The sequence below is a fragment of the Schistocerca americana genome, chromosome 6, assembly GCF_021461395.2.
Source record: "Schistocerca americana isolate TAMUIC-IGC-003095 chromosome 6, iqSchAmer2.1, whole genome shotgun sequence".
NCBI lineage: Eukaryota > Metazoa > Arthropoda > Insecta > Orthoptera > Acrididae > Schistocerca > Schistocerca americana.
In genome coordinates this window covers 566,843,879-566,871,447 of record NC_060124.1, presented here as the reverse complement: position 1 = coordinate 566,871,447, position 27,569 = coordinate 566,843,879, and the positions used below count along the sequence as shown (strand labels likewise).

Below are 27,569 nucleotides of genomic sequence, written 5' to 3'. Positions count from 1 at the left end.
AAATCACCTTTACTTAACTTTGCGTACAGATGAGCACGTAGGTGGGAAGCCGTACATCAAGTTCCTAAGTTACAAGTAGTGGTTAGCCCACTGTGAAATAGAAACAATGTTGCTAGGTCGTCTCCTCGGAATCAAATGGGCAGAATCTGCAGCGGCTTCAGTTATTGTGATCGCATCTCAGTTGTGGTTATTGATAATTTGATATCAGTGTCTGAGTTTAATTTGTACATATCAGCAGTGAAGATGATCACTACATGATCGAAAATCGATTCTGCCATCAATAAAACATCAATAATACGGCCAACGCTGACTTTCCTTTTAATTTAACATACATGGTCGTTGTGCACACAGGACTCAATGGAGTCACCAATCAATACGAGTTTAAATTGGATAATAGTTTATAAGGGCATAGTTTTGGTAAAACGCAGACTTTTGTAGGGTGCGAGGTAAAGCTGGGCTGAATTCCGTACAGAAAAGAAATATAGTGGGGTGTTTACAGCCGGCAACACGCACTCTGTCGTTGTAAATCCAGCAGACATGAATGGGGAAATCTATAATCAAAATTTGTTACAGTTGCTACCATAGGTGAATGAAAGGTTTTCTAGACACAAGTATAAAAGCTTATAATCGTAGGTAAATCTGCGAAAAATTGTAGAGCATAGGCAAAACAGAACAGAACACAAAAGCACAACGAAGTAAAGTTATCTGAAGTACGAAACATTATCTCCCATCACACATTTATGTTGTTGTTCTTGTTGTTGTGATCCTCAGCCCGAAGGCTGGTCTGATGCAGTTCTCCACTCTATCCATCGCAAGCCTCAAGAGTTTCTTGCAAAAATACGTAACACTGTACGGAGCGCAGTAGTGTCACAGCTCACTTAACGACATGGCCAGCTACATACCACCGTTGTGAACAGGCAGATGCATTAAAACTGAACACTGACGAACAAAAAGAGTAGCATGGGATGTTAACAAAGGAAGTTGAAAATCTGTCGACAAACATGGCAAATTTGTCCACAAACACAGACAATGAATTTACTGCCACACCCATCGGTATTATTTGCCGACACAAAGGAATATCGGTCACTTAAAAATTGTAAAAAAAGTGAGACTGAATTCGGTCAATAACAGAAGACGTATCGAACGCAAACTAAAGGGTAATAATGACACTAATTACTCCAAGCGTTCCCACTCGCACCCACATTCGATGAAAACACCAGTTTGTGGTGTCTTTGTGACCTTCCCAGGGAACAATCCTTTACACTATGATATGATAGTGCGCCGCCCATCATGAGCGCTAGAGAACATACCGGCTCTCAGCAAAGAACAATTCCGATTATAAGCATTTTCTTACTGTTCGTAAATTCAAAATTTCGCGAAAGTTATTGATAACATCCACCCTCAAGCCTGGTTGGATCATTTTTTGTTTTCAGTACCATTAAAATGGTCTTTAAGCCACAAAATGGAATTTATGTGAAAACAAGTGTTGATGGTGTTGAGACCAGCCACAAATTTATTATAATTTCCTTTACTCAAAAGGCACCATTTCCGGTTTCGAATCATTACAATTCATCGTCAGATGGCTTTCATGCTATCATTAGAATATGTGGTGCGTTTTTTTACTGATTAGTTGTCCTAAAATATAAATAATACATAATTATAAGCACGTCACACAGATGGTTACGTTACAGATTTGCACTGGAATGTGACTTACGTCAAATGTCGGTCTGGAGTGTTTGTTTTCATAGTTTTCGTCCAACAGACGATGTTCGTAGCTTCCACCACATTCTTATCATTGCACACATAAATTTGTAACATTGAGCACTTTAGATTTGTCACATAATACATTTCCACCACATTCTTATCGTTCCACACACAAATTTGTATCATTCGGCACTTTAGATTTGTCACAGAATACATTCCTAACACGCATCACATGTTTTGATAGATAAAAAGTGTTTACAAGTACATGAGTGTCAACCATGCTATGACATATCATAACATTATAAAGGTGTCCCATGTCAGGAAAAGGATCATACATCCACTTATGCAACTGAAACGAATTTTACACTAGTACAGAGAGACATTGATATTATGAATTTTAGAGCGAATACTGTTACATTATAAAGAGTTCCATGTCAAAGATTTTTTAAATGTATGGATAAGACAATACATTATTTATTTACATTTAGTATCACGATAATTGTAGTAACATATAGATTTGCTACTTGATCTGCAGATAGGTGTAGAAATATTACTTGCTATGGAGGGTGGAAAATAATTTTAGGAAATTTTTCAAAAAAGGGATGTTAGGTAATTCAGTTTGTTCATTAAGGATATACTCTGGATACTGTTTTTGTGTTTGTCTGTGTGTGTGTGTGTCTGTGTTTCCATTTCTCCTAATATATTCATAGTGGCTCCTTTTTCTGCTAGATGTAAAATTTTAAAGTTGTTCTCAATGTTTCTCACTGAATGGTTTCTCTAGCAATATGTGCTGCAAATCCAACTTTGTTCAAGTTGCTAAGCCTTAAAGCAACAATATGTTCTTTGTATCTAACTTCAAAACTACTGCCTGTCTGTCCAATGTACAATTTTGGGCATGTATCACATTTGAGATTGTATATTCATGATTTATTGTAGGGAATCGTGGAGGTATTTATATCATGCACTACTTTTTGTCATAATTTATTATTTGTGGAGAAGCTGAGTGTGATGTTTTTCTTTTTAAATAAGTTTGCTATTTGGTGTGATAGTGGGCCTATGTATGGGAGAGCTGCATATTTAGGTTTGGCTTCTGTGGAACACTGATTTGTTTTGGACTGCATGTTGTGTGGATTACTGTTAAGTGGATCTGTGGTTTTTGCTTGCATTTTGTTGTGGAGTTTTTCTATTGTTATTGTTTTATATCCATTATTATGAGCAACTCCTTTAATTACATAAATTTCATTTTGTTGGTCTGTGTCACATATTGGTACTTTTTTAATTAGGTGTTCATTGGCTCTGAAACATATCATTTTTTGTTGGTGGGGGTGGCTAGATGAGTTGTCAATACTGACATCTGTGGTGCTAGGTTTCCTGTAAATACGAAATTGATGTTTATGGTTACTATTCCAAATCTTCAAGTCAAGAAAGTTAATGCTTTCATCGGTTTCATGTTCAACTGTGAATTTAGTATTTTTTTGGGTTTTGCTTAGATCTGCTGGTAATGTATCAATTTCATTGTTTGTACCATCAAAAATCTATGTCTAGAAACCGAGCCAACCGTGAGGATGTAGTCTGTAATCAGAGTTTGCCAAAGTGAAGTTTATTTTTACCACATTCTCCTGTCTGCGTACTGGTAGCAAGCTCCTCAGGATCGAGTAAAGTACAGTACGGTGATGACGAAAAAATTTGATCAATCCGACTTTTCAAGTCCAGTCAGATATTTTTAGGAGATGTTATGTAGGAACCAATATCTCACAAACTAGTACAAACCGTCTGACTGGATATGCTTTTGTTTAACAAAACTTCCTTCACATTTGCATCAAGAAATATTAGCAGAAAGACTCAAGGACGCAGGATCGCGTAATGTATAGTATAGTAATGATGAAACAATTCAATCCGTCTTTTCAAGTCCAGTCAGATATTTTTAGGAGGTGTTACGTGGGAACCAATATCTCACAAACCTGTACGAACCGTCTGACTTGATATGCTTTTGCTTAACAAAACTGCCTTCACATTTGCACCAAGTAATATTAGCAGAAAGACGCAAGGACGACCTGGAAGCTTTACAAGGTTTTCTAGAAGAGCTGGAACTAGATGCTGACAACTGTTCCACTAGGAAACATGACAACAGAAATCGCTACTCACGACACTCTTTTTCTTTTTACCAACACGGAAATGAGCAGTGCTCTCACAAATAATTACAGACGGCAAAACAGGCGTCGTCTACGTGATTCACACTGGCTAGATCGAGACAATTCTGCGTAGTGACGATCACGATCGCGAAAGAACAGAAGCTATGAAAAAGTACACAGACACTAACACAGTAAACAGAACAGCTCCTGGGGCAAGTCGTATTCCAGCGGGCCCAATTCTAATAGCTCAAGCCCACAAAACACATCACAAAACAAAAACTTAGGAGATAGTTATTAAAATGGGCAACGTTATAAAAATAATAAGCAAAATAGATACAAACAGTTGGGTTCAAGAGAAAATAGGCAAAATAGAGCACTATGCTGATACAGAAAGGAGAAATCCTTGTGACATTTTGCATTCAGGCGGAATTGTTTTCACCCATTGTCCTGGTTCTGTAAAAGGTTTTCAGTCCAGATTTCACGTCAAAGGCCACGACAAATTTTTCTGTTATGCCAGATGTTATTCCGTTATATTACAGGGAGCCAGTGAAAGCTACAGCAAGGTGTCATAGAATCGACAATTGTTCACACAACAGCCCACTGCACACATTAGAGAGAAATGATTGATCGATTAGATTAATATTAGGTTCAAGACTACTTAACACTATTACCTTAAGTCGACTAGAGAGAAAGTTTCTGGCAAATAGAAGTACACCCAGAGTGTGGAAAATATGTGTTTTTCTGTTTTGGGGTGTTCTATTAGTTCTGCAGATTACTGTTTGCTCTTAAAATTTCTTTGTCATCTTCATCTGCAGTTTAAACTTCATCTCACCACAGTTCTTGAAGCGACACCTTACCTCACATGTCGATAAAATTCTCATACCCAGAAAATCTTGGTAATAACATAACTGTATCCATAATAGTTTACATAATATTTTAAAGAATCAAGAATCACTCTTAATCTGGAAGAATCAGAATTTGGCAAGACGAGTGTAAAGTTTCTAGGATGCATAATCTCATCTGAAGGCACAAGGCCTGATCCAAATATTGGAACAGTCAGAGCCAGTGTAGTGCCTACCATCAAAAGACAAGTTCATAGCTTTCTTGGAATAACTTCTACAATCACTTTTTTGATATAAAAATTCTTGCAACCCCAAAACTTCGTCTTCTTGTTGTTAAAAGCACAATATGTTACTGAGATGAACAGGTGTAAGTAGAGCTCCTAAGTTTAAGTGATGCATTTCTTAATGGTCAAATTTTTGGACATTTAGACGTGTCACACAATTTTTGTATGGCCAGAGATTCATCAAAAGTTGAGTTAGTTACTTATTTATTCCAGAAATTGGGAGAAAATGATATCATTATGCTTTTGCTGTAGGTATTCTAACAGTATCACAAAGAAATTATTAAGCAGAGATGGAAAACGTGAATGGGAGTACTATTGATGAAAGCTGATCGATACATTAGAGTAGTTTGTGAGAAGTGGTTAAAGTATCAGAAAGTGGCTTTCTTGATTGTAAAGTGCATTCTGTTCCCTTCTCTTTTACTTTACATGAACCACGATATATTTAGTTGTTTACCCTTTCTTTCTGATGACTTCATTGCTCTTACACTGTGTTAGTGTGTTTTTCTTGTATGTATTTTTATTTCTATGTTTTCTACGTTTTACGCGTTACTGGTTAGTTCTGTGTAACCAAATATTTTCTGAGTGATTAGGTTGTATAAGATCTATTATTGTGTACTCACTAGATTTCTTGCACATTTTCATCGGTGTTTGTCACCATTACAAGACACTGATGTTTTCTCAATTGCCCCAAGAGCGAAACTTTACTTTTGTATCTTTCTTGGAACGTTGAATAATTATTTGTGTATGTCGAAGTTCTCTGATCACACTGATTGTGGTAATCCAGAAATATGTAATATGTTTAGTACATAAACTTCATCTTACATTTTCATGCAATTCCCTTGTACCATTTCGCATATTTACTAGGAATAGGGTTAAATTTTTCTATGTATATGAAAGCTTGATATTCTTTTTGTTATCTCACGTAGATATTCGTAGGTCAGTTCTTAGAGAGACAATACTGTATGTGAAGCTTGTTGGAAGCAATGAATTGGAATACTTTATTACGGAGGTGAAAGCATGTTTGTATGGGTACATTCTTGACTATATTGACTGAGATGATTTTTGAAGGAACATTTCAAAAAAACCAGTTTTTTCTGACAAGCAAAGAAAAATTTAGTAGTACATCGATTATTTTTCTATAGCTACTGCACTTGCTGATTTCCATTTGCTTTCAAAGACTTCAGTACAGCAGACACAAAATAGCATACTTTGCATGAGGTAAGATACTTTTCTTTCAGAGCAGATCTCACTTTGCATTCTTGTGAGCACACAGCATGTAGCCAAAATTTTAGGTGTTATACTAAGTAAGCAGATTAATTTACAGTGGACAGTGCAGGTTGGCAGTATTTTATTTTGTGGGTATTTGAAGTCACACATTGCACTTCATGTACGTAACATTCATAATGTACTTCTGCATTGAGTTTCAGTGAAGTTTTTTTTACTGAGTACACAATTAGTTTCATTTGGGATTTAATTAGATTCGTTGACATTATTTAAAACTCAGCATTTCATTAAGATTAAAGTTTTTGTTTCATGAGACTGTTCACAACCACAATAGAGGGCCAACGAACAGTCAGTATTGTTCAGCAGCTGAATGACACCTACACGAAGAGGAAGTTTTTTGAAATAGAATACTCAGTATTTTATATGTAGATAACTTTCGTAGGTAGCTAACAACTTGATGTGGCTAAGAGAGACATAGATAAGGTGCAAGAGGTGAAAGTACAGATATTTCTATTGATGACAGTTGACAGTGTACTGAAAAACTTCAGTACTTACTAAATTTCCTTTACTTAACGGCTTTGGTAAAAAATTTTATGTCATCTGACTACCGGTTTCGGTCTATTATGAACATCTTCAGATCTTTTTTATAAAAAGATGTCCTGCTTTTACAAAACAGATCTGAAGATGGTCATTATAGACAGAAACCGTTAGTCTGATGACATATAATTTGTCACCATTGACGTTAAGTAAAGTAATTTTATTCTGTATTCGGGTCACTGTTCAATCCGCAACCATGTCGCAGTTTGTGAAATCAGTACTCAGGTCATTTTCAGACTAATAATTGTAGCAAATACAAGTCACATTTTTTAGGTTGGTTAACACTTACAAGTACGTGTGGCAAGATCAAGTCATTAATGCTTATTTTATCCTGGGCATCAGTCACTTGCTGAAGTGTGGACACGTGTGCATGAGACGATTAGTCTATACTGCTGGCCATTGCCCACCACTCGGCTCAGGTACGGTCATGCAGAAAATATCAGGTCGTAATTTGTATGACGTTTTTATGGGAAGACTGTTCGACGCAGAGGAAAAATAACCAACACGTTGTTATATGTACATATTAAAGTAGCGCATATAAAAGTCTCTACGCCTGTATCCCTTACATCCTGTATAATCTTCAATTCTAAAGTACACTTAAACTGGTATGTACCTTGCAATCCCAGTCGAGAAGTCGTTACTTGTCTTCATTGTCTGCTGAATACTGCCATATAAGTAATACTTGCAAATTTACTACGCCAAATTCATGGAACCTGTCAAACATAGATGATGTGTAAAATTGTAAAGTGCTATTTGCATCAGCTATGTTCACAAATAATTCAGAATTTCTAGTACGTCAACATCCCCTGTACTCAGATAAGTCCGACTTGACTTCATTTACTAATGCCTCCCAGAAATGCCGGTGACAGCGGCGACATACATGCTGCCTAAGCGTTGTCGAGGAAGAAGGAAACACTCGACCCCCAAATGATGTTCTTACTACCTACAGCAGATACGCATTATTTCCAAGAGGATTATGATGTACTATCGCAATAGACGAATCCTTAAGCAAATCATGTAATTTTTTTAAAAAAACGATCACGTACGTTTTGGATGTACTTCAGAGGTACATATGAACATGCAATACCTGATACTGATGGAATGAAAGAGAAAAAGGTGTTTTTATTTACATATTTAGTAAAATTTTTTAATACATAAAACGCATTGATGGAATAAACAAGTTTAACTTTATACGAATATCTGCGTAACTGACCGTGGCTATTAATGGTAGTATCGGTTCCATCTGGAACGATATTCGCTATCTGGAAAGGGCAGCAACCTAACTTACTGGCAGATTTAAATCACGGCTTGCTTAGCTGTATATTGTGTTTATGTCTTCCTCACATATAACGACCCAGCCTCGAGCACTTGTTCTTATTTATGGGCCTTTTACTTGCGCCTGATATATAGCCGTCTGCTCTATTTTAGAGGGCTATAAGGGAGGCTGCATCTAGCGGACCGCGTGCACGTCATTCATGCCGTAAACAGTACACAAATTTAAAGCGGGGCCCGTACCGAGGCAGCGGCCCGTTACTGTCATGGCGGAAATTGATACACCGTCAGACAAGCTTGCAGCGCTGAGAATTTCACTGGAATTATTCTTCTGCGTCGAATCTCTGGCATTCCCCAAGTCACTCAGTTTCGTTCGGTAGGTCTCGTACTTTACGATAATTGCCATTCGACGTGCCTTTCAGTGCTAATTACGGAAGGACAGACGGTATAAGTGTTCAGAATCCAGGTTTGCATGAAAACGAATGAAGTAGGGAGAAACTGTTTTAATAATTTGCCTAAAGGCTATAAGGAGAACTAAAACATTTTAGTTACAAGTAAGTATTTAACAACACCATCTGGAATGTGAAGGAGAAGCATTGAAATTCAAATGGCTCGAAGCACAATGAGACTTAACATCTGTGGTCAATCTGAGGTCATCAGTTCTCTAGAGTTAGAACTTCTTAAACCTAACTATCCTAAGGACACCACACACATCCGTGCCTGAGTCAGGATTCGAACCTGTGACCGTAGCAGCATCGCGGCTATAGACTGAAGCGCCTAGCACCGCTCGGTCACAGCGGCCGTTGGAGAAGCATTGAAATCGCACATACGCAGCAGTGCGGAGACACACAAGTGGATTTTTTCAAAAATGTTCAAATGTGTGTGAAATCTTATGGGACTTAACTGCTAAGGTCATCAGTCCCTAAACTTACACACTACTTAACGTAAATTATCCTAAGGACAAACACAGACACCCATGCCCGAGGAAGGACTCGAACCTCCGCCGGGACCAATCGTGGATTTTTTCCTCATTCACAAAAACCGGTATGTTGCAGTAAGATGTTGCCCTACACATTCATACCACCTGTTGAAAAAAAAAAGTCAGAGTATTACAAGAGATTTCATATCTCGACGGGAAAACTTGAGGAATAGACTCCTCAAATAACAAGCAGAAAAAAAGTCCAGTCAATATGGGCCCACAAAATGCGTACCCTAAGAGCTACAGCACCTCTTCATAATAGATACTGTGAAGCAAATGTCGTGTACTGCAAGCTTTCTGCTTTCCATATTGTGACAGGTGGTAGCGTGGAGCAAAAAAGAAAAGAGTCCAGATAACATGGGTCGTAAAGTACATCCTTTGAGCGCTATGAGCACTTGCTCATCATCACTACTGTGGAATACATCTCTTCTACTGAACAGGTGCTCATAGCTCATAAAGTACGCCTTTTTGAGCCTGTGTTTACCGGATATGTTTTTTCTTGTTTCGGTCCATACTACCTCCTCCCAGAATATGGAAAGCAATAAGCTCGCAGTACACGAGATTTGCTTTAAAGTTTCGAAGATAAAGAGCCGCTCATAGCTCTTAACTGGACAGTATTTCTTCCTGTTATACCAGGAATCGAGTACCGAAATTTTGCAGTCAAGCTTTGAAACAACGTGTATATTGCCCACAATTTACATGCGTTTACATCACAGCATACTTCGTCAAAATTTTAATGAGACGAAGAATGCAAATTATATGAGCAAAAGCGACCATTATTAACCTTCGCAAATTGAATTTAATTTCCTAGTGATGTCAGATTGTTTTTTAGTAAGACTAGCGACCCGCCTTGTTTTGCAAGGATGACCATAAATATATGCTGCCGGACGACATGTCTGGCGTAATTGGAAAACTGAAAGGTTTCACGGGAACTATTAGTAAAATACGTATCGAAGTTTCTACAGTAGTTCCAGAGACCAGCCTTCATGTACAGATAGGAAAACGATACGATGAGTTTTAAATTATGTATATGTGTACAAAAAAATGGCTCTGGGCACTATGGGACTTAACATCTATGGTCATCAGTCCCCTAGAACTTAGAACTACTTAAACCTAACTAACCTAAGGACAGCACACAACACCCGGTCATCACGAGGCAGAGAAAATCCCTGACCCCGCCGGGAATCGAACCCGGGAACCGCAGCGTGGGAAGCGAGAACGCTACCCCACGACCGCGAGCTGCGGACGGCCTTCACTTAAATTGCCGTTTAGTTAAATTCAGTGTTTGAAACACAGAAATTAGCAGTCGCCATACTCATGCAAATTAAGTAATATTAACGATCTGAAAACGTCGAAAAGAGTGTGCTGTTGTGCACAAGTCTGGTTTCTGCAATGATGGAGCTAAGAGGACTGTAATGACACTGCAGAAAAGAATTATGACACAAATACGCAAACTAGTGGGGAAGATGTAAAGCTACAGTGCACAAAACTGAGTATCACTTCTTCGAAACTCTGTAATTGTTTCTTATTGTGACGCATAAGTTTGAAATTGATCATAAACGTGCCCACAACCATCCTCTGTAACAATGCAAAATCGTGGCATCAAGATGTCACCATCGGGCTCGGAGACGCTTCAAACAGCAAGGTGTGCACACATGCGAACGAAAGGCGACAGATAAGAAATTCATGTGAGGTTTAACGTGGGTTAATAATGTCTCGTTTGCACCAGATTTTATTACAATTCTGCCCGACGTCATCTTGCACGTATCACAAGATGAGAAGGCCGTCACACTCTCTCTTACCCACGTTTCATCGCTTATTTGGCGCCTCTGAGATTGAGGTCAGAATCGCGACACCCAGCTTTTTAAATCACGTGGTTTTCCTCTGGGCGGCCGAGGAAAACATTTCAGACACCACCTCCACTCAGAACCGACAAGAAAACGTCGTAATGGGTAGCATAAAGAGCGTCATTGAAGCCACCCTTTCCTTAGGGCGCAGATTCCGTGACAAGTCACTGTCGACAAGAAAAGTTCGCGCCACGAGGAGCAACATCGTGACATTCTTGACAACGTTACACTCTTTTGACACCTCCGGGAAGATTCAACCCCAATTTAAGGACACTGTGCTATAACGACACTGAACGTCAACTGACCACTTTGGAGTCTACTGCGACCGCAATTTTTGCTTTTGGTATTCAAGGTGGATCCACAAGCGAACGTTCAAAAACATTCGACGAAATTTTAACCTGACCCGAAGCAGCAAAGGCCCTCCTATTTCGCGCCCTGCTGTGGTGTGATCGCAGAGGGGTGCAACAATGACATGTGCGTGCATAAAACGGCAAAGGGTCCCTCCAAGACCACTCAGCTAAATGGCAGTCGAAAACTCTGACAGGTATATTTTTTAATGTGCTCAACAAAGGTACGTGGGCGACACAGAGAATGTTGCCAGAGAACGTCCCCTTCTCTCCAGGGATTCCCATTTGAGTTTCCGAAGCATCTCAGTATTAATCGCGTGTTGTTCGAACCTACAGGTAATAAATCTAGCAGCTCACCTTCGAACTGCTTCGATGTCTTCCTTCACTCCGACTTACAGCGGAATGGTCAGACTTGTCATTTAGAAACCTGTGTTGCTTTTTTTACCACTGTGAGTTAACATTGCAAGAAGTCTGTATGCAGAATTTTAGCTGCTGCCTTGACCTGGAAGTCTGTAAACAATTTTATGAAGTAAGACATTATTGTCGCATGGTTTCCGCGCTTATAACTGCCTCTTGTACAACCCTGACCTCTCTCGCTACGTTATACCAACACCATCTAGGGACGAGGTGGCGTTAGCTACGCGCCGCTCTCTTGCCACAGCAGTGAGAGAGCTGATTCCCCCAGTTAAACCGATCGTATGATAATTAAACATTCGTTGACAAATATGGCTGATATGTTCTCTACAACATTCTTTCCTAATAGCTATGAAAAATGACACAAATAAATATACGGGTGCACCAAGTACATACAAGCAAAGACGACATATGACAGACCTGCGAATCACAGACGTTGTTAGATGGCCGTGGACAAAACTGGACTGGTGTTAGGAAGGAATAAGGCCTAGTATCAGCATATTTCGAGGAGTGCCACGCATATTTAATGAAATTCTGAAACCGTGGGGTGGAAAATTGATAATGTACTACTGATTGCAGCTTGAGAATATTGTCACGGTGATAGGAAATTGCAGTGATCTGCACACAATAGTTTTCTGTGTTATTTTTCTGTAAAATGCCTTCCACTGACGGAAAAATTCTGTGTCTAAAGGTTGAATTACGTTCGTCGTGCCGGGTGGGATCTGAAGTATCTCTACTTCTTTGTCAGGGTGGGCTCAAAATACAGCTTTTAATGAATCAGACCTTTTATGACCTGACCTCTAATCTAGAAGGAGAAAAGATTTCTTCCCGCAGAACGGAAGAAAAGTATGACGCATGAAAGGTGTAACGTTTTCATTTCCCGTTTTTCCAGACTTCGATGCGCCTACCACAAGAGTGTTTGCGTAGAACATTGTTCTTTTGACGCGTGGTCCAAAACGTCCAGTTGGTTCTTGATGACACACATATAGTTTAGGCAGCAATGAAGAATCCAGACTAATTATGGGCATTATATAGTGTAGGAATGGGTGAGTGCAGTCGTGGACTGCGCAATCGCCTCAATATGTTTTTCCCCTTTGAATGACAATGTTCTTTTCGCACGCATTTCTTTTTGAAAACCTGACTGATCTGCATTGTACATATACAATTCACTAAAACTAGCGATTTTATTTTTTGCATTCGTAAGGAAAGCTCCTATCATTTCGACTTGCGTCACTTCATTTTCCGACCTGTTTCTCGATACAAATTTTGTTATTTTTCTTGCCACAATTTTATGTGATCTTTTGATTAGTTAATCCAACTTTGAGAACCTGTAAATTCTTTAGCGCCTATCGCGTTGGCAATCTCTAACGCCCATCACGCAAAGTTGTATCGCTGACACTAAATGACTTTTGTCTGGCATAGGTAAATAGCTCAAAAAGTCGCGCATTTATCTCCGTCGCAATTTCCAGTCGACTCTTACGTCGTCCAGGGACTTCCTTTTTCCATCTATACAATTCACGTTCAGAACGGACAAAGCGATACTTATTTTGAACAGTACTGACAGGTAGGCGTTTCTTACCACTTTCGTTCTACCAATACGTCACCGCATTTTCTTTGTCTGATAAGGTAATTGTAGTTGCTGGTGTTACTTTCGGAGATAATTGAAGATGGTACGTGCCACTATCACTCGAAGAGTCTTCATGAGTGCAAATTTCGTCGGTGTCTTCGCCGTCTGTAGATCCACAGTCTGCAATATCGACTGTTTCAGTTGTTTCTAGCCAAATGTCTGCGCCAATTACATGCTCGTCTAGAAGTTTAACAATCATGTCGCACAACACATAGTCTTCACGCGTGTTATCTGTTGATTGCTTCTTTTAGCGTCTGTGGTATATCTCTATGGCAAGCAGCAAAACATTTACAGGGTTTGCCATCACCTGTGAGGGGAGATTGAATGTTCACCGTAAAGTGGCTTGCGGAGTATAGATGAACATGTGCAGAACATCTTTCACATCTCTAACCATATCAATCTGCAACGTTACGCCCTGTTATTTAAACGACTTGACTGTGTCAAGCAGGACACTAGCAACACTGTATCCGAACAATACGTTTTTCTACATTTAGGGCTAGCTGCCATTCATAACAACAACTGGATATTTTGTCTAAGTGTTTTGTATCTTCCCACAGTCACTCAACTTCGGCACCTAAGCCTACAGCACCCCATCATCAGCAAACAACCGCAGATTGCTGCCCACCCTGTCCGCCAAATCATTTCCCTGGGGCACCCCTAACGATACCCTTGTGTCTAATGAACACTCGCCGTCGAGGAGAACATACTGTGTTCTACAACTTAAAAACTCTTCGAGCCACTCGTATATCTGTGAACTTATTCCATATGCCCGTGCCTTCGTTAAGAGCCTCCTATAGGGCACCGTGTGTCAAATGCTTTCCACAAATCTAGAAATATGGAATCAGCCTGTAGCCCTTCAGGCATAGTCTTCAGTATATCAGGCGAGAAAAGGGATAGCTCAGTATTCAGTCTTTGGACATGTGGTCGAATTAATGCGACTGGACAGTGGGAATGAAGGAGCGAAAAGAGACGTAAGATTGGCAGGAGAATTTGACAGGGCACCGAAAGATCTAAGTCGAAACAAGGCATCTGAGCAGAATACATGCTGTCGGAAATATTGTGAATCTTGGGAGATCCAATCATGACAAAACTGTCCTACCACCTACACAAGAATTTGAGACACGCGAAGAACTCCCGCACTTCAGTGTAACGATTCCTGTTACAAAAAGGCTGATTGATGTGAACATTTCCGATCCATCAGTCAGGGGTGCAAAGTACTCAGAAAAATTGTTTACAGAAGAATGGAAAAACTAGCAAGAGCTGACCTCGGGGAATATCAGATTTGGCTCAAGGGACATTAAAGAACACGTGAATGGCTGCTGATCGTACTACTTGTCTGAGAATATAAGCTGGAGGATAACAAATGTACAGTTATAGCATTTACGTTTTAAAGATAGTAGCGCAGTTAAGATAAATTGGAAGATTATCTATATTCAGAAACCAAATTGCAGTTAAAATGTCGAACGACCTGAAAGGGGAGCAATAATGTGAAGGGAATAACAGTTATAAGACGTTCATGAGTTTACTGAGTCTGTAAATCGAGCTAGCAGTAAAACAATCGAAAGAAGAAATCAGATGGGGAATTAAAATTCAGGGTAGTTTGTCCACGGCATAGTAATGCTGACAGAGACGGCAAAGGACCCGTAAAGAACTGAAGGAAATGGATAGTGTGGTGTCACCGCCAGACACCAAACTTGCTAGGTGGTAGTTTTAAATCGGCCGCGGTCCATTAGTACATGTCGGACCCTCGTGTCGCCACTGTGTGATCGCAGACCGAGCGCCACCACAAGGCAGGTCTCGAGATACGGGATAGCACTCGCCCCAGTTGTACGGACGACGTAGCTAGCGATGCACACTGACGAAGCCTCGCTCATTTGCAGAGCAGATAGTTAGAATAGCCTTCAGCTAAGTCAATGGCTACGACCTAGCGAGGCGCCATTAGTAACATTGCATGTATCTAAAGAGTCTCACTTGTATCGCCACAATCTCCAGATGTACCAAATGATGGATTAAAGTTAAGTATTCCAGAAGCTACGTACTTTTCTTTATAGCATTCATTACGTATCCTGTTTCAGACCTCACCCCATCCTGCTTTAGCTTAGCGCGTGCCTTTCGGCTTCCTCTCATTGTGTCTAGGCTGTCTTGTCTAGACACAACAGATAGTGTATTGAATAAGACGAATATCGCCAAATCTGATATAAGTGTAATAGAATGTTGTCAAATTCAGTCAGGCAATGTTGATGGAATTATACCCCAGGTCCCTTGTTTCGCTAAGGTTTTTTCTGCTCTGCTAGTGAGAGTAGGTCAGAAAACGAGACCGTGAAAGTATTTTTCATTTTGAGCAGGAAAATAACTTATGATGCACAAAGTAGGGAGGACATAAAATGCAGACTCGCAATTAGAAGAAAAGTGTTCCCGAAAAAAGAGAAATTTGTTAATATCGAAATAAAATTTTATATTGGGAAGTGTTTTCTGAAAGTGCTTGGAGAGTAGCCCAACACGGCGGAGAAACGTGGACGGCGAGCGGGACAGACAACTAGAGAACAGAAGCCTGAGGACTGTGACGCCACAGAAGAGGGCTGAAGACTGCATGCGTAGATCGCGTAACCGATACCGAGATACTGAATCGAGTATGGGAGAAAAGCCCAAATTTACCAATCCCACCGCGGGCGCCTTTTTTGTAGGAACTCATAAAAGAATCATATTAGAGTTGTGATCAACTGACTACGTTTTTTGATAATTTTAATTTTATGATTTAGGACGAAAAACTATGAACTTGATAATACATACAGGGTATAGGCAAAATAATGTGAACAATGCTAGTAATTGGATGGTTCTGTTTGACGGTAAACAAAGCATAGTTAGGCACGTGTCGCACTGGACTGTGCGTGTTCAATACGGACTAGGCAACAGTGCAGGTTTTTTACGAATAGTGCACACATTGTATTTGCATTCAGAGGCCAAGGTCGACGTGCAGTGAAAGACATAACAGTGGTCCAAAGAGAGTAGGTTGTGGGGGCCCGATTAGTTGCAGCAGCAGTAACCAAGACAGCTAATTTATTGAATGTTTTGAGCGCAACTGTTTCAACAGTGATGACAGGCTACACAAAACACGGAAAGACATCGTGATGCTGGGCGCAAATCAAAACTAAATGACAAAGATCGTAGTACGCTAACACGAACTGTGTCAAAACAACACAAAACTTCTTGTGGTAAGGTGCTATGGGACCAAACTGCTGAGGTAATCGTTCCGTAAACCTACACACTACTTAACCTAACTTAAATTAACTTACGCTATGGACAACACACACACCCATGCCCGAGGGAGGACTCGAACCTCGACGCGGGGTGTCGCACGGACCGTGACAAGGCGCCTAGACCGCGCGGCTACCCCACGCGGCCTACACAAAACTACGGCAGCTAAAGTGACTGCACAAGTCAGTAGTTACCTTCTAGACCCCGTATATAACGACAGTGTCCTCCGCGAATTCCACAAAGCGAATATTCATGGACGAGCTGCTATACCGAAACCATTAGTGACGATAACCAGCGCAAAGAAGGGTAAAACATGATGTCAGACGCATAAATCCTGGACGACTGATCAGTGGAAACACGTCATATGGTCAGACGAGTCAACGTTTTCGTTATTTCCAACATCGACCCGCGTTTACGTCTGGAGATCGGCAAAAGAAGCCTACAGTCCTGATTGCTTGATTGCAACAGTTAAGCATGGAGGTGGAAGTGTGATGGTGTGGGCAGCCATATCATGATATTCTGCTGGTCCCATCATTACTCTCAAAGGCCCCGTTAAAGCCAGCGGTTATGCGAATATTTTAGGTGATAAAGTGCACCCCATGATTCAAATGTTGTTCCCCAAGAATGATTCCATATTTCAGGATGCTAACGCACCTATTCACCCAGCCAGCGCAGTACAATCGTGGTATGAGGAGCATGCAGCTGAACTGCAACGTCTTCCCTGGCCAGCACAGTCCCCTGGATTGAATATTATCGAACCCCTGTGGGTGGTATTGGAGAGCAGACTTCGGAGCATATCTCCGCCTCCCTCGTCACTACAGCAGCTAGAAGAGGTTCTGGTCGAAGAGTCGCATAACATTCCACTGGAGACTATACAATCATTATATGCCAGTATTCCAAGTATAACCACTGCTATATTACGGGCAAACGGGATCCAATTCTTTATTAATTAACCATTCCAAAGTATGTACAGGTGTTCACGTTATTTTGACTATCCCCTGAATATCACCACAGCAGCTTTGTGAAGTATTAAAACTATGGTGGTAAATGGATTTCCCTCTTCCCTTTTGTGAGCTGTTATGTGTTGCCATTACACGCAAAAACATAATGAACAGTGTTTCCTGTTTTTCTATCTTTTCTTTTACTTTACGGAAAAAAATCTATATTAAAGTTTACTTACCACAAAGTGAAAACAGTCCTATAAACTTCACCACGCAATAACGTATATCGCACAAGGAACGCAATGTGTTTCAAAACTGTAACGATCCCACGATAAACCGAAACTGGTTGTTGCAACAATTTTCACACACCTTGTTCAATGTAGTACCACAAGATGTCGGGCGCAGACAGAGGTAGTCAGACATGTCCCTAAAAGCTACGGGATACCCCTAAGTTGGTGGTAAGTATGATTCCCAAGGACCAAAAATGTCATATTAATTCAGTGGTAAGTAAATTTCCCAAGCCCATTCCATAAAATACTCTGATGGTTGTTTGACGGCATATATACTTCCCACGTCCTGAATGCTATATTTCACAACAGAAAGTATAGCTGGTGCAGCGGACTTCCACTAGATGCCAGGAACGTACAGATCTGGTAACAGGAAATCCCTTAAACTCTCTACTGAAATACATTTTGTGGGAATTATATCCCCCACGGCCTACGAAAGGACTAAAAGAGGATTTGGCTGATAGAATATATCTCGTGGTACCAAAGAATAGAAGATGTGGTAACGAAGAGAAGCATGGGCGTAAAGGTCTTGGAGGGAGACCAGGGCTTAACCATTGTTAACAGGCTCAATTGGATGTAAGATGAAGTATATGCTGTGAGATTAAAGTGCTTGCACAGGAAAGACTGACACTTAGGGCTGCTTTAGATGTCTTCTTACTCACCACCATAACGACAACCTCGTGTAAAAAATAGTGACAACTGCGTAATATGTGTGATGACAGATTGATTTACAGATCGAACCCACGTAACTAAAAACAAAATGAATTTTTGAATTTACGTAGCGAAGTACAAGATCCGAGAAAATGACCATCCTTATAGCAATGTAATTTAAAAAAATTGGAATAACGAGTGTAGTATATGAAATGAAATAGGTCATTCACGGTGAAGAGCCATCGCGGAGACTATTAGTATAGTATCATTTATTTTTATATACGCCTGACAGTCCACGAGGGACTGAAAAGTAATATCAGACTTCAGAGTCGCTCGCTAAGTGATGCTTAAGATGGCAGCTAGTCTGGTACTATCAGGATCTCAGCAGAGTCCTCCCTACTCTTCTCATACTGAGATAAAGTACAAGAATCAGGACAGTAATAACCTGGAATATAGCTAGCCGATTATAATTTCCGTCTCATGATGATTCGAGGCAGCATTGCGTTGTCACATGTTCAAGGACTTCAGAAAATGATTGAATTCAGTGTGTAGCTTCTTCATGACATGAAAGTATACTCTTCGCAATAGTAGAACCGATCGTAAAGTAGCCCACTGTGCAAATATTTATTCACCTGTCAAATCAGCTGTCGAGTGCAGGACTTGCATTCGATGTCAAAGTAGGTAGTATGGGCGAATATGTGACACGGTGCTCAAAGGTTTTAACGAGGCGACACAGAGCGGTGTCACTTTGTCGCCATGAGTACATGGTGCGACACTCAGATGTGACGAACTGGTAAGTGCTGGAGCCAAGTCAAGCTTTTGTGCATAGACTTCTATTACAGTATTTATTTGTGTTTAGCTTAGCACCAGCTGCTTCGATCACGTAGAATGTACGGTCTGCATCAATATTTTTTTTTTCATTTAATCGAATTTTTATGTTGTACACAAACCGTAACATCTTTGGAACTTCTCACGCTAATACGACAATAGAGGCAGGGCCTTGACCAAAAAGAGATTCTGGTAGCTGGAGTTGGAGGTCAGTGTTAATTCTACTTTTTGAGTTCCTGTGGTGATATTTCCAAAACAACTTTCATTCCTTAACGCATATTTCTTTAGAAGTCAAATAACTATTTTCATAGATGTAGCATTAAATATGTTGCAATGTAATGAAACATTTTCATAAAAATATTCATCCCTTATTTAATCCCCTTATGCGTTGAGTTTACCAAGAAACACTGAAACACTGAACTCAAACACCGATTTTCATAAATGAAGCTATAGAAATGCTTTAGTAGTTCTTTAATAACGATTTATTCTCAAAATTATTTTCACTTAATATTTCTCCCCAATAGCGGATAAGTTTCCAGAAATGCTGAAGCACGTATTTATTTCGTGGAGGTATTTTCCTTGCATGTAACTAATTAAAGGCGGTTTGTTTACTGCCGTATGTCTTTGCTCCTTTTGTGAAGCGTCTTCGGTGGCATGTAATACATATAATGAATATATAATGAGATGGTTACAATATGTTACTATATTACATTTTATCATGTTTTCTTCTTGTCATTTTGGTTAGAATTAACTTTTGCAGCACAAATTTCGTGATGTGAAATTATCGTTTGGAGTTACTTACGATTCCCAGCGCATAGTTCTGGAGACGTGTTCGTTAGTCTCCATGCCCCAGTTGGCCGATTTCCAGAGTTCTTTCACACACATTTGATTCAACACATCTCATAATTCATTCGCACTTTACATTTTGCGTTCAACATGCGTGTGGTTTCGGTGTGCAGTGTTGCCAATTGTCGATGTGTGTTAACCTCTCATCTCTTGTTTGAGTCGTGTGTGTATTTTTGTATTTTCACTGGTTTTGCGTGTGTCTGTGTGCATTTTATTGTCGTTCTTTCTGACAGTGAGTTTTTTTAAAAATTTATATTTGTGTGTGTGTGTGTGTGTGTGTGTGTGTGTGTGTGTGCGCGCGTGTGCGAGAGAGAAGGGGCATTAATTATTTATTCTAGTCATGTTTCGGAGCATTGTTTTTTGCTGTTTTTATGGCTGACCTAATAAGAGGGTTATTGCTTATACGAATGTGGTCACTGAGTTCTTTTTCACTGCAGTGGCTCTTTGTATGTGGAAGTTTTCTTGCAATGTCAAGAGCTTTTGGTTGTGGTTATTTACTCTAATAACTGTCGCATCACGTTCCATGTGGGATAGTTCAGTTTTACCTGGTGTTAGGCAAAGGTAGAATGTTTCCAACTTCTTGTGTGTGCTTTATATCTAGGTTTCAAGTTCCTACCTGTGAACCCCAGATGGAAGGTACTCAGTAACCAAGTCCACATTAGCAATAACTCTCTGATCATGTTAGCCACAAAAATAACAACAAACAGAGGTACAAAACATAACTAGAATAAATAATTAACGAATCTACCTCTCCCTCATCTCTCTCTCTTCTCTCTTCTCTCTCTCTCGCATACACGCCACACACACACAAACACACACACACACACACACACACACACACACACACAAACACAAATTTACAAAAAAATCATACTCTCACAAAGAACGACACATTTACGCACAACAAAATGCCCACACACACAGGCGCACGCACGCACACACACACACACACACACACACACACACACACACATGCAGAACATCACAACACAAGCAAAAGACGAGAGGCCGACACAGTGTCATTGGCAAACACTACACACCGAAAACACACACATGTTGAACACAAAATGCAAAGTGCAAGTGATGTAAGCGGTGGGTTGAAGGACGCCGGAAATCGGCCAAATAAAGCATGGAGACTAATGTACATATCTCCAGGACCACACACATGGGCTAAAAGCGTTGGAAATCGTGGCACCGAACAATAATTTTACGTAACGAAATTTTTGCTACAAAAGTTGATTCTAACCTAAAAATGAAGAGAAAACCATGACAAAATGTAGCAGTAACCTATTGTAACTACCACATATTACATTTATTATATGTATAAAAGGAAATACATATTACATACCACTGAAGATACTTCACAAATAAAAGAAGGGAAAGGCATATAGCAATAAACAATCTGCCTTCACTTAGTAGCATAGACAGAACATACCTCCACGAATTTTGAAGCAGCTGCAAGTAGCCTGATTATGTGTTTGTATGTTGGCAGCGTTTTGATCTGCATTAATATCGGTGACACCGCTGTGGGCCCTCTGTAAGAGACTCTGTGGCTGGTCGGACTCGCAGTTGGAAGTTAACAGTCAGCAGTGATGGAAGTTAGTGGTGAATAGCCAGCAGTGATGGAAGTTGGAAGTTTATAGTTGGCAGTGATGGATGTTAGAGGGCAGAAGTGTTAGCGTGTAGCGTACGGTCTGGACTTGTCCATCATGGAGATGCAATATTGTTGACGATTATATAATTTTTGGGTCTGGATGTCACATTATCAAGGTAAAATCTGCTAAATACATTGTTTGCTCTGCAAACAAAGTCTTTCCTTTGCTAAGCAAATGCTTATTAGTAGTTAGATCCTACAGTAGTTAGAATCTTTTTATTTAGTTTGCTGTATTGGTGCTTCCTGTATTGCAGTAGTTCATGTAATGAAGATTTTCTGTGACGTTAGTCACTTACGAAATGTATGGGTTATTGTTAGGATTTCTCCTAAGTCAGGGACATTCTTTTGTTTTAAGTAATATAGTGCGCTATCGTTCTAAATGGTGGGTCATAAATGACTAGGGGAAGTTTGCGTTGTGTTTGTCAGAGAAAATACCTTATCTATGAAATAAAGAAGTTTCAGAACTAAGGAACGACGGAAAGCAGGAAAAAATGAATTATTTCTGTTTGAGAAACCAAACATCAATTTTCGTAGTTTTAGATTCAAAATTGCCTTAATAACAACATATTTTCAAAGCAGCGTTAATTCCGTATTTCACACACTTAGGAGTAGAATTTCGAAAAATCAGTTCGCAAACAACGCCTACAGTATAAGATCGACACCCTCTCCACAATTTCAAGTTTATATCCTTAATGGTTTGGGCTGGATGATGAGTAAGTCGGGACACTGCCTTTTATATGTAGAAGAAGAATGGTAATCAGCGCAGACTTTTTACAATTCACATTCCGTTCATTTCTGTAGCAGCTGCCACTGTAACTTGTGTTTCGCTTCATTGCGGCACTCATTTACGCTGTTGAAGGAATGCAGAATGATAGTCTACATGTATGACTAATTTCGTAGGATTGTTCTCTGACCGTTTTATTGTGAGGCAACACTGTGTATCAAATAAAAGTAATCAATGCAATTGAAACTGTTTAATAGTCTGTATGTGTACAATTCATGTATTCCAATAGAGGAAATGATCTCCATGGAAGGACTATCTGCATAAAAATGGCGATTTTCGTACTTTCGAGTAACGTTTTGCGGTTCTATTCAGCTGGGACAGTTCGGAGTTGAAATTCGAAGTTGGAATTGACACCGCAGGCCGGTGTGTCCGAGCAGTTCTAGGCGCTTCAGTCTGGAACCGCACGACAACTGCGGTCGCAAGTTCGAATCCTGCCTCGGGTATGGATGTGTGTGGTGTCCTTAGGTTAGTTAGGTTTAAGTAATTCTATGTTCTAGGGGACTGATGACCTTAGATGCTAAGTCCCATTGTCCTCAGAGGCATTTTAAACATTTTTTTTGGAATTGACACTGAAAGACTGGAATGTTGGGACGGATCCTTTGATACAGTCTAAGCAGATATCATTCCCCATAGTTGTGCTATCAGTAGTTGTGCTCCATTCCTAATGTCATCACCGACAACACAAAGACAGACGGTGATTTCTCCACTTTCCCCAAATTCTATCAGTATGAAGCCCTTTGCTGAATGGCTGCATCACTGTGAGTTCCTAACGTTTTCTTTCACAATACATTTGTCGAATTTGTACTACTGGCGTTGAACCGCACAGTAAGAGACTCCATGAGGTCTATAATCGACGAGAGATGTTGAGCAATGCTAAAGGGATAGTACAGTTTGGTATTGGCTGTGGATCGGTAAATAAATGATTTGATTACATGAGACTGGATCTTTTGAATGAGATGTTCGGTACTTTGCATTGTAAGTGGCGCATCCACTGTCCGACAGTCGTGTTCTGTTGCAGGCATATCTTTCTAACGATAGCTGTTTACCAAAATGGAAAACCTGTCTCGTCTATGGAGTTATATCTGTGAGAAGGTCGCACGAATAATGTTCATGAGCGATCACATATCACGACCGGTCTATAAAACAACTAGTATAAAACCCTGAGACTTCTTCAGATAATAATCCAGAAATATGTCAACCATCTAGGCAGTTTAGCTAAACAACGTGACTCATTGTGGTAGAATATGTTCAACAATGGGGCACAGTTATGCTAAACTGAGCTATTATAGTTTTCAGTAAAACATTTTGCGGTACACTTAATAGTCCTTTGACTACGAAACAGTCTGAAGATGTTGGACATTTTGTACTTAATGCGTTTGAAAGACTATGACAGGTTAGCAATACAGAAACCTTGAGTGGAGAATAATATAAGAACAAGGGGGAGATGTGCACGAATAGGTGAAAAACCTCTGATTTGGTGGGGACGACTGCTGACGTTGCTCGTATAAAGAACTTATCCCATAGTACTCCCTTTACATTTCCGGACAGGATTCGCTTCGTTTCCGATGTGTCTGTTAATTACTTTGTCAAAAGTTATAAGTAATGCTTACCATATAAGTCGGAAACGAAGTGAGTCACATGTATAGAAAAAAAATTTGTAGTTGGAAAACAGTAATAATTTTCCTGGTATGTGCACACAGCTTTAATTGCTTCAGTTCAACGTTCAGTAGTCAACGTAAGTGTAGAAGCGGATGACTCCGCAAAGGTAATATCATATCCTTGTATTTTCCCAGATAAGAAGGACGGCTTCAAAATTTAACTAAAAAAGTATGAAGCAGAACTCTTTTCCAACAAATTTATTGTTTATAATAACAGCTGATTTTTCTAAATATTTTGAACAAGTGGTTGGAAGGCCAATACGAGACGTACATAAAATATAAGACATTTAGTATCATGTTAGAAGAAATAAACAAGTATTTATTGTTAAAAAAATCGCGTTTAAAATTTCATAAGGCAGTTTTGTATCGTTATTGCTGTTTCCCAGAACTGAATCATGGGACACAAGGATACGTTCAAATGGCACAAACGAATTTTTATGAGGAGCTAATGGATTTAGCAGGACACAATATCACTATTACAGAAAAGTTCAGCGGTGCGACTGTGGACCTACATTGGCGGAAACCAGGAGTATTATAATACGAACAGATAATATATCCCAAAACTTCACAAAGTATACAAACAAATTTATATTAAAGGCTAGAGGATAGCTGTCAGGCTAAAGAATATTTAGTGATCTAGATATCACAAAATATATAACTTACTACAGAAGATCAAAGCAAGAACTAGCAAAGATATTGTGTATTCGTCGATTAGCATAAAACTGTTAGCCGAAGAAGTGCATTTTGTATGGATTCCAAAATTATTGATATTTCTGCCTTCCGTACAGGATTTCCCATGTGCTATTTTTCCAACTGACAGTTTTTCGTATTCTCATGGACAGCACTATTCACCTCTGCTGTCGTTGTGATCAGTTTGTAGCTAAACGAAAAATACAGTTCCCATATGATGTGTAGGTAGAAACAGGGTTCATTACTGAATGCAGATATGATTATAACCAATCAAAGCGTATTAAGGAATTGCACTCTGGAAAGTAAATGAATCTACTTCTTACTCAACTGACCAAAGAATATGTATGGGGTTTTTTATGTCGTGAATGCCAAAGAATACGATTTCTCTCAGTGCCGTCCTAGTAAATATTAGTTATTACTCCCACGTCACTTCCAAGAGGGAAGCTTTCAGAAACAGTGTGCCTTCTCAAGAATTAGCACTTGTTCTTCGTTTTAACCTAAATAATAGTTTACTGTTCCCATGTTCCGGTCAATGCTAACAGACCTCATTCTTCTTTCCATTATAAGAAATATAGTCGAACTGGCCTTGCCATCTGTTAACCTACCGAGGAAATGAACTTCATCCAACATTCAGTAGCTGAATTTATGTGGCCGTCCTACTTGCAGTAAATCAAGAGAATACTCGTGGAAGAGGAAGTCAGAAGAGGCTAACGATGAGAAGATAGGGTGTAAGAAAGCAGTTACCCCGACATAAGCTCACCTCGTTCCATTTAAAAGGAATTTTATGGACTGTTGGACGCTGCAATACATACTCGGCATCGTTGTCGGAACTGTCAGCACTGCCCAAGGAGCAAATAATAACATTTACCGCTTTGTGTTGAAATTAAATTTTTGCAAGTGGAATTTTGCACGGACACTGGGAATTTAGCAACACGATCTGGTTAACGGCAGCTAATAAGCAAAAAGACTATACTACTTCCTTGGGAAAAATTGCGATGATTTAAAATGAATATACCTTGTCTTTTCGTGCTTTATTTGACGAGCTTACATGATTCACTATCAACATCTCAAGGAAAGTCACGTTCAGATCTGTACACTAAGCGTCAAAGAAACTGCTGTAGGCATGCGTATTCAAATACGGAGTATGTAAACAGGCAGAATACGGAGCTACGGTCGGCAAAGCCTATATAACATAAGAAGTGTCTGGCGCATTGGTTAGATCGGTTACTGCTGCTGCAAAGGCAGGTTATCAAGATTTAAGTGAGTTTGAATGTGGTGTTTAAGTCAGCGCACGAACGATGGGGCACAGCATCTCCGAGGCAGTGACGAAGACGGGAATTTCCCGTACGACCATTTCAAGTGTGTACCTTGAATATCAGGAATCCGGTAAAACGTGAAATCGCCAACATCGCTGCGGCCGGAAAAAGATCCGGCAAGAACGGGACCAACGACGACTGAAGAGAGGGAAGTGCAACGCTTCCCCAATTTGCTGCATATTTCAATGTTTGGCCATCAAAAAGTGCCAGCGTGCGAACCATTCAACGAAACACCGCCGATATGGGCTTTCGGAGCCAAAGGCCCACTCGTGTAGCGACCCTTGATGATTACACGACACGAAGCTTGACGCCTCGCCTGGGTCCGTCAACACCGATATTGGACTGTTGATGAGTAGTCGGACGAATGTACAGATATAGACACATCCTAATGAATCCATCGACCCTGCATGTCAGCAGGGTACTGTTCAAGTTGTTGGAGGCTCTATAATAGTGTGAGGCGTGTGTAGTTGGAGTGATATTGAAACCCTAATACGTTTAGATACGGCTCTGACAGGTGACGCGTACATAAGCAACTGCATGCCCGTTGTGCATTCCGACAGACTTGGGCAATTCCAGCAGGACATTGCGACACTACAGACGTCCACAATTTCTACAGAGTGGCTCTAGGAACACTCTTATGCATTTAAACATTTCCGCTGGCCACCAAACTCGGCAGACATGAAAATTGTTGAGCATGTGTGGGATGCCTTGCAACGTGCTGTTCAGAAGGGATCTCCACCCTCTCCGCACTCTTACGGATTTATGGGCAGCCCTGCAGGATTTTTGGTGTCAGTTCCATCCAGCACTACTTCAGACATCAGTCGAATTCATACAACGTCGTGTTGCGGCACTTCTGCTTGCTTCCTGGGGTTCTACAAGATATTAGACAGGTGTACCAGTTGCTCTGGTTCTTCAGATTATTTCGCTAGTTTGAACAAGACACGTTGCCCTGTTAACCTCTGGAGGGGCAGAAAGAGCGCACTACTTAATTGCAATGAGAAGCTGGTTCAGTTGATTTCCATTACACGGTTACTGTACATAGTGGTTTCTCATGGTTGAATTAGTGCTAGAAAGATGTTTCCGGATAAGTAAACACACCCAGGGACAATTACTACTATGCAGAAAAACTTGCCCCTCGCAAAACATGTTTTATGCACGCGTATTATCACATTTCTGTAGACCAAATACCCCCTTTGTAGAAATAGATATGATAATCAATCATGTGAAAGCCCGCTGGCTTTGTTCGTATAAGCGTCACCGAAAGCAATAAATATTATCTCCCATAGCGTTGACGCTTGGTTCAGGGATTTGACGTTAATACCCAACAGAAAGAAATGTAATTTAGTGTGTAGAAATGTGAAGAACACCTATCATTTTATGATGACACAAT

General features: G+C 40.1%; 1 protein-coding gene across 1 annotated transcript in view; it reads right to left on the bottom strand.

The window, feature by feature from the left end:
• Positions 1-9,122: 9,122 nt before the first annotated feature.
• The window catches only part of LOC124620290 (ARL14 effector protein-like), a 158,764-nt gene continuing 140,317 nt past the window's right edge, over positions 9,123-27,569 (bottom strand). The window contains exon 2 of the mRNA XM_047146961.1: positions 9,123-9,139. Coding sequence (XP_047002917.1) covers positions 9,123-9,139 — 17 coding nt within the window. The remainder of the gene's footprint in view (positions 9,140-27,569) is intronic.